Source organism: Chrysemys picta, chromosome 12 (assembly GCF_011386835.1).
Source record: "Chrysemys picta bellii isolate R12L10 chromosome 12, ASM1138683v2, whole genome shotgun sequence".
NCBI lineage: Eukaryota > Metazoa > Chordata > Testudines > Emydidae > Chrysemys > Chrysemys picta.
This window is the reverse complement of record NC_088802.1, coordinates 21,084,241-21,091,980: the sequence shown is the minus strand read 5'-3', so window position 1 is coordinate 21,091,980 and position 7,740 is coordinate 21,084,241. Positions and strand designations below refer to the sequence as shown.

Here is a 7,740-nt window from a genome sequence, read left to right as displayed (position 1 = left end):
TATCATTTGCCCTTATCTGTGAGGCCTATTGCTAGTTTAGGCTGGAGTTGTACCTGGAATCTACCAAGGCACCCTAACAGGTATACAGTGCAAATCCAGGAGGAGACATCGCCAACAGTCGTTCTTCCTATGAGTTGAGAGATGCTTCAGACTGGTGGATAGAAGCTTCCCACCTATCCAATACCACCTTTGGGACCACCCCAGGATCTCCATTATCCGCAGGAATACCAGGTGCTCAGGAAAGAGAGGGTTACAGATTAACAAAAAATAACAAATATTTTTATTTGGGGCAATCAAAAATTTTCAGCAAAAAAATGAACCAAAAAATCAGTTTTCTGATGATTTATTGTTTGTTTCTGACAAACAATTGGAATTTTTAGAGGAAAGCCTGAAACCCAATTTTCTGTCAGAAAAAAAAAAATTAGAACATTTTTGACCTGTCCTAAGTGTGAGTTTAAAGTCCCAGGCTCTGCTTGCAAAGTCAGTGGAAGGGTGAGGAGCTAGTGGGATTTCTGAGTCTCTGAACATAGCAGCTCTGCACTGTGTGTGTAAACAATGAGAGTGAGTCACAAGAATCTGTAAAGAAACAGAGGCAAGCAGACTGACTCTTCTTAGGACAGTGCTAATGTTCCTGTTTTGGATTGCAGCCAATAGGAGCTGCCCACATGCAGTTTTCTCTGGGGATAAAAGGAATGGACTTTGCCCAGGAAATCTTCAGGGAAGTGCACAATGCTTCTTGGAGAGGGGTGGCCTGAAGTCAGCATCCCTGACTCAAGGCTGAAGGATCCCCACCATCATACCTCTGTATTCAATGGCCCTTAGGGCTGGATTGCACATTCAGTTTATCAGTCTGTGTAGTAATTTACAGCCATGATGTAGAGGGTAATTGCATCTTCATTTTTGGCAACCCTAGCAGTGCAATCCTCCGTGTTACCAAAATGTGCCCGTGTTCCAGACAACACACAAAGGGCGAGAGCCAGAAGAACTGAGTGCTTGGATTACCTCTACCATGTGCCTCCACACCCATGGTACACCCAGCGCTCTAGGAGACTCTAGGGACTGCTGTAGCACAGCACCCCCAGCCGCACCCTACCATGGGGTTGGTTATAATGCTTTCACATTAACAGATGCATTCACAGAGACCACAACTGCATACAAAGTAGTTGCTACCCCCAAATTACATGCAAATACTCCATCCCCCAAGTGGGCAGAGTTAAAGCTGTGCAGGAATACAGGCCTACATTGGGCCTGAGTCAACTGTGGTTTTACACTGAGTTTGGATGTTAGTATGAGAGATAGGCCCAAAAAGCATGTGACCAAAAAGACCTGAGATCATGAGAAAAGAAAAGGCTTGTTTGTCTTAAAGTAGTAGTGACCCTTGAAATACAGCAGTATCTTATTTAAGGGTTGGGTTCAGGTCATCAAAATTAAGAAAAAATGGTTAATTGGGTACCTGCTGCAGTCAATAATTAATGCTATATGGTTGTTTAAAAAGAAATGCTTTATCCAGTTGCTGGGAAGAAATATGGCAAAATAAGATAATAAGAAAACCTTGACAAGAGAGGCCCCATCATTAATCTTGTCTTGACTGGGTCAGAAGACAGGGTTCAGTCCTAACTTCCTCTTCTGGCTTTAGATAAGTGTCAAGATCCAGCAATGACATCACTTCTTTATTATAGTGTATAAAAGACGAGGTATGTAAAGGTTTCTTTGTCAGAGCTTTTTCTTACCCCTGTGGAATCACATCATGATGGGAAAGTATCTCCCGAGCCTGATCCTCTTTTGGGTATTTGGTCAATGCTTATAACTGAATTATTGCTAGGAGGTCGAGTTTAACACAAACAAATTTGTTTGTATTTGTTATTTGGGATGTAATCAATACCGAGTGACCTTTGGATCAATAAAGGAATACTTGTGTGGAAACTGAGTCATGGTAAACTTTAATAAATTTATTAGGAGATTTTTCCCAACAGGCTGCATTACGCTACATTGAACAGGACAGCAGTGCAGTGTGCAACTTCATCATTTCCTGAATGTTAAGGGCCTAACTCCCTCTCACTGCCCCACCTTTGTCTGTCTTTCATCTTTAGATTTTAAGCCTTTGACGACTGCAAGTGTCTCTTCCAGTGTGTCTGTACAGTACCTAGCAGAATGGGACAATAATCTTGGAGCCCTTCAATCTTCATGCTCATGTAAATCAGGAGCTAAGGAGTCCATTTACTGTTCTACAGTATGTTAAATAAGGCTCATGAAAAGTCAAACCAACTTATCTTCAAATCTCCAAACTGACCAGCAGTGGGATTTTGGGTCTGTTCTTATCTCATTGCTAGCTCTTCCCAGAAAACTAACTGAGTTCTGATCTAATTTGTTTTGTGGCAATCAGTAATAGTTAATGATTAAAAACCAATTTGAAGTAACAATTTGAATTAATAATATGTAGTACTATACGCATGCTCTGTTGTGAGAGTCCCTTGCATACTGAATCAAAGAAGAACAATCTTATACTAACACATTACTTAGGTTGTAAGGTCTTTGGGGAAGTGACTGTCTTTTTGCTGTGTGTATATACAGTGCCTAGCACAATGGGGGCTTGGTCCATGATTGGAGCTCGTAGGTGCTACTGCATTACAAATCATTATCATCATCATGGAGTAATTCAGACTACGAAATGGTCAGGAGATCAGCTCCCAGTGGGGACAGTGCAGATAAATAATAAAAACTGCCATCCTGCCTGATGAAGCAATGCATCCTTGGAGTGTGTGAAGAGATCACCAACCTCTGTTCCAGATGTGCATGAGGAAGTGGTCCTTGGTGCAGCTAGTTGGTGAGGACTGTACAGAAACGCTCCCGAATTTCAGTAAGTGCAAAACTCTCCAATTTTAAGTTCATGCTCTTCTTCTAACTGTTTAATGCCACTTACTTCTAGGAGCATTTAAGCAGCAAGTCCTGCGATCCCTTACTTCAGAGGGCAGTGCTTACTGGCACAAGAAGCCTTCACTGGGATTATGCATTCAAACACTCCCATAAAGATTTACACAGTTGTGTACGGAGAGGGTTATTCTGGAATAGTTTTTCCTGATTAACTCCCAGTCTGGATGCTCTTATTCAGGAATAAACGTGTCTTTGTTTTTATCTAAATTTTCCTCAGGAGAAAAAAATCTTCATATTAGCTTTGATTTGGAATATGATCCGCTGTGTCCCTTTCTCATAATCATCTGCTCTGGACCTACTGCTTGTTGGGTAGGTGGCATGATATTGTATCTGCCTTTCTCCCAGAGTTTGGGAACAAGTCTTCCACCTTGCTTTTGATAGGATGTCTTTTATGGTTCTTGATAGTTTGCAGAATCTCTTGCACTTTCTCATATTTGGTGCATTGGAGATGAAAGTGTCTCTCCATCACCATCTCTCATCTGTCACATTGGCTGCATAATCACTGCCAGAGCTGAGTGAATTTTTTTTAGATGAAACTTCTTCCCACTGAAAATTGTGTGTTCAGGTCAAGCAAAACTGTTCATGAATTCATATTGAATTCAGCAAATTCTTGTAGCTGAAAAAAAGAATTCTGAAAAATTAAAAACATTTTGTTTTCACATTTTCTAAATGAAACATTTTGATTTTTCCATTTGGAATGACTTTTAATTTCAAATTTTACTTCAATTTTGTGTTTTAAAAACAGTAACAAAGACCCCTAAAAATGAAGTGAAATGTTTCATTTTGGGTGTTTTGTTTTGTTTGACCTAAAATGAAAGTTTTGACTTTTTCACTTCAGTAAAAAAATTGCAATTTTTTTGTTTTGGGTCAATCCAATCTCTCCCCCCACCCAATTTTTCATCACTACTCTCCAATTCTGTATTTTGTGAGAAGTCTGCCTTAGCTTTGCACATGTCACTGTGGTGAAGAGTTTGCAAATGTGATCATTCCATGCAGAGATCTGTAGGCATCTGGATTGTTGCTGTTTTTGAGTTGTCCTTCCAGTGATTCATATATCGGTAATTTAGCTTTGCACAGCACCAAGCATATTGTTGGTCCTTAACAAATACATATATAAATAAGAAGAATATCCATATTAGCAGGTCTTTTTCCCATAACAAAATTGCTGCTTTTTCAGTCATTTGAAGATAGAGGGCAGTTGCAACATTTTTTATCTTTAAGTTGGATTTGAATTTCAGACACCTCAAATATGGGGGTGGTAGGATCTCAGGTGTAGATTGGGACAGTATGAGTTAGGACTCATTTCAAACATATCATATCTTGGGCTTTTTGCAATCCAGGGTTTGATTCACATCCTTTTCTATTCAGATCAGTGGTAATTTCTCTTTACGATATATCAGTTACTATGCGTTGTGTAATCCATGCTTTATGAGCCCTGACCCAAATTACCACAGATATTAAGTGCCTCCACTTTTGGATGACCAACTCGGGACAACTTAGCTTGATTTTTCAGTCATCCTATATTCTTGATTACTTTTACTCCACTTCACCAGTTTTAGGACCATTGTAACTCCTTTGAAATTCAAGGGCCAGATCCTTATGTGGTGTAAATCCATATAGCTCCATTAACTGATTTACACCAGATGATTCTGGCCCATTGGACCTACATGGGCATAATGCTATAGAAACTCAGTGGCGAATCAGACCCAAAGCAATTACATTTGCATTGAGCTCGTGAGAGAGTGAAGAATCACACAAAATCACTGGTCACTTTTACAGTTTTGGCCTTATGGGACTGCGCCGAAGTTAACATTACATAGAGCTGTCTGTTTAAAAGGTGAGTTTTCAAAGTACCCAAAGTCCACATGCATAGGCAGACCCACTTGAAAATTGGATGGACTAGGTTAGAAATAGTGTTCTAAATCTGGAGTCATTTGGTTAAGGGATTCATGAGATACATTCCCGCTCACTCCCATATTAACCATGTTTGAAAATTTGCTGGATCTCATAACACATTTTAGTCACAAAACTGGGGGGGGGGGGAGGATCCATGTGTAAAAGCCACATAAAACATCCATCATTGAACTGCTCTAAGTTCCAGCACAGAGTACCCAGAAATTCAAACTTTATCAGATATTCATTCGGATTCTAAGAAGTGTTGCACAGGACAGCTCTGAGCATTAGTGAATTAGATACACAGGTGTTGGACTAGATTAATAATTGGTACATTTCTGATATGGGAAATATAAGAAAGAGTGACTCCACAGCAGACCCCAGAACTTGCAGCAGACCCCAGAATTTGGCCTGACCATTCAAGAGAAATATGTTTCTCAGCCACTTTGTTGAGTCTGTGTTAATTGTAGAAGCACATCCAGAGACTAAGAGTCTGTTCTAAAAATAACAAGATAACAGCTGTCCTTTATGGCTGGTACAACTTTGTTTTTCTGAACTCCAGTATAACCCCTCTCCCCCCCCCCTGCATGCTTATCTTATTTGTTTCCTTTTAAATGTAACAAGTGGGATAAATAGACTTATTGAAGTCTGCCATGTCCCAGTGATTTTAGAATGGTTATGTTAAAGGATTAAAATGCAGATGTTGACAGGCTATACGTTGGAGTGTGATTGTATGTATGTATGATTGAATAAGACACGAAAAATTAAAGGTGTCAGCCTGTGAATTACAACCCCAACATCAATTGGCTGAAGAATGCATGGAGTGAAATGACCGGGTGACCCTGAGGGCAAATCGAAATCCACAATCCACCCCCAAGCACCCAAGCACACCAAGGACGGAAGGGGTGGGGGCAAAGACCAAGCTGTCATGGATGGGCCATCTGCTGATTAAACATCACTTCAAAAATAACAGTGATTGATTATCACTTCAAACGTAAAATCAGCATGATGAAGCAGATTCCATAGACTGGTATAGGGAGAAATTCCTATAAAAACAGAACCTAGAGACTGAGAACTTTCAGTCAGGTTCTGCCTCCAGGAGCATCGGGTGCGCACCTGATAAGATTTAGGTCCATCCTCGTGTTACCTGGCCAGCGATGTGGCACGAGCAAGCTGCAGACGGGTAACTATAACTACCTTGCATAACTTTGTATGAATGAATGTGTGAGAGAATGAAATGTTATAGCTATAACTGATTGCTTATTCTGATTCTTTTTGTATTCACAATAAATACGGCATTTTGCCTTCTCCCCTTTAACAAGATCCTGCTGGTTTTTATTCCATTGGTATAACACAGGTTGCAGCAAATTGTAAAAAGACAAAATTCTTAGCTTCCTAAAATTCACAGGAAGACTCAGATTATCTGGAGAAATTGTATGGCAGTGGAGGATGGTGGAGCGGGGGAAAGTATTCTGTGAAAACCTATTGTTTCCTTTTCTTCTTCAGGATGAAAACTAGCCAAGAAACAGTGGGAAGAAACAGCACGACAATCACTGGCTTCTTTCTCCTGGGCTTTTCTGACATTCCCAGCCTGAAGCATTTATTCTTTTCAGTGTTTCTGGTGACCTACATAGTCATCTTGGCTGGAAACCTTCTAATCATTGTCCTCACATTGGCTGACCCAGCCCTTCATACCCCCATGTACTTCTTCCTCAGGAACCTGTCCTTCCTGGAGATGTGCTACACATCAGTCAATGTCCCCAAGATGCTTTGGAATCTGCTCTCTGGGGATAAAACCATCTCTTTCATTGGCTGTGCTGTGCAAACCTATTTCACCTTTTTCCTGGGTGGATCAGAGTGTTTTCTCCTCGCGTCCATGGCCTACGATCGCTATGCCGCAATATGCAAGCCTCTGCATTACCCAGTGGTTATGAACAGGAAGGTGTCCACTGGACTGGCTGCTGGATCCTGGCTCAGTGGTCTCCTCATGTCCTTCGGTCACACCAGCATGGTGTTCACCCTACCCTTCTGCAGATCCCATGAGATTAATCATTTCTTCTGTGACATCCCTCCACTGCTGAAGCTGGCTTGTGGGGACACCTCCCACAACGAAATGGCTGTCTTCATGGTGGCTCTCTTCTATGGCACCTTCCCCTTCATGTTGATTCTCATGTCCTATGTCTGCATCATTTCCACCATCCTGAGGATGCCCTCGGGGGAGGGTAGGAGGAAGTCCTTCTCCACCTGCTCCTCTCACCTCATGGTGGTGACACTGTTCTATGGCTCCGCTTGCATTATGTATCTGAAGCCCAATTCCTCCTACACACCAGACACAGACAAGTTTCTCTCTCTCTTCTACACTGTCATCACGCCCATGCTAAACCCCATCATTTACAGCCTGAGGAACAAAGAGGTGAAGGGCGCATTCTGGAGAATGGTGCGGAGAAGAAGGTTCCATTGAATAAAGGAATTTAATTGACTGTAAATGTCTCCATCTCAATTCTTTTACGTCAAAAGTGAAACACATTTAGGGCTATATATCTATGTTAGGCCCTTATCTGGACCCATTACCATGGTAGCTGAGCACCTCACAATCTTTAATGGATTTAACCTCACAATGCCTCTGTGCAGTAGGAAAATGCTATAATTTCAGTTTTCAAGATGGAGCAATGAATCACAATGGCCAGATTAGAAAAGGTGTTTAGGTTCATCAGTATGCAGATAGGTGCCTAATGGTACTTTCAGAAATGCTTAAGCAGTTTAGGCACCTAACTCCCATTGACCTAGATACATTTGTAAATCCCAGTAGACATCTATGTGCATCTTTAGGTACCTAAATAAATACCTTTGAAAATCTGTCCCTAAGATTGTTAAAGGTATTAGACGATGCTGTGGTCAGCCTAACTGATTTAGGAG

General features: G+C 41.2%; 1 protein-coding gene across 1 annotated transcript; it reads left to right on the top strand.

Annotated features, from left to right (window-relative positions):
- The first annotated feature begins 6,331 nt into the window (after window positions 1-6,331).
- On the top strand, window positions 6,332-7,285 carry LOC103307100 (olfactory receptor 5V1-like). The gene has a single exon (XM_024113678.2). It carries the CDS (start codon window positions 6,332-6,334, stop codon window positions 7,283-7,285), a length of 954 nt encoding a protein of 317 aa, XP_023969446.2.
- Window positions 7,286-7,740: the final 455 nt, after the last annotated feature.

Coding starts and splice junctions, on each gene's coding strand:
- LOC103307100 (XM_024113678.2), top strand. CDS start 6,332: ATGAAAACTAGCCAAGAAACAGTGGGAAGAAACAGCACGACAATCACT.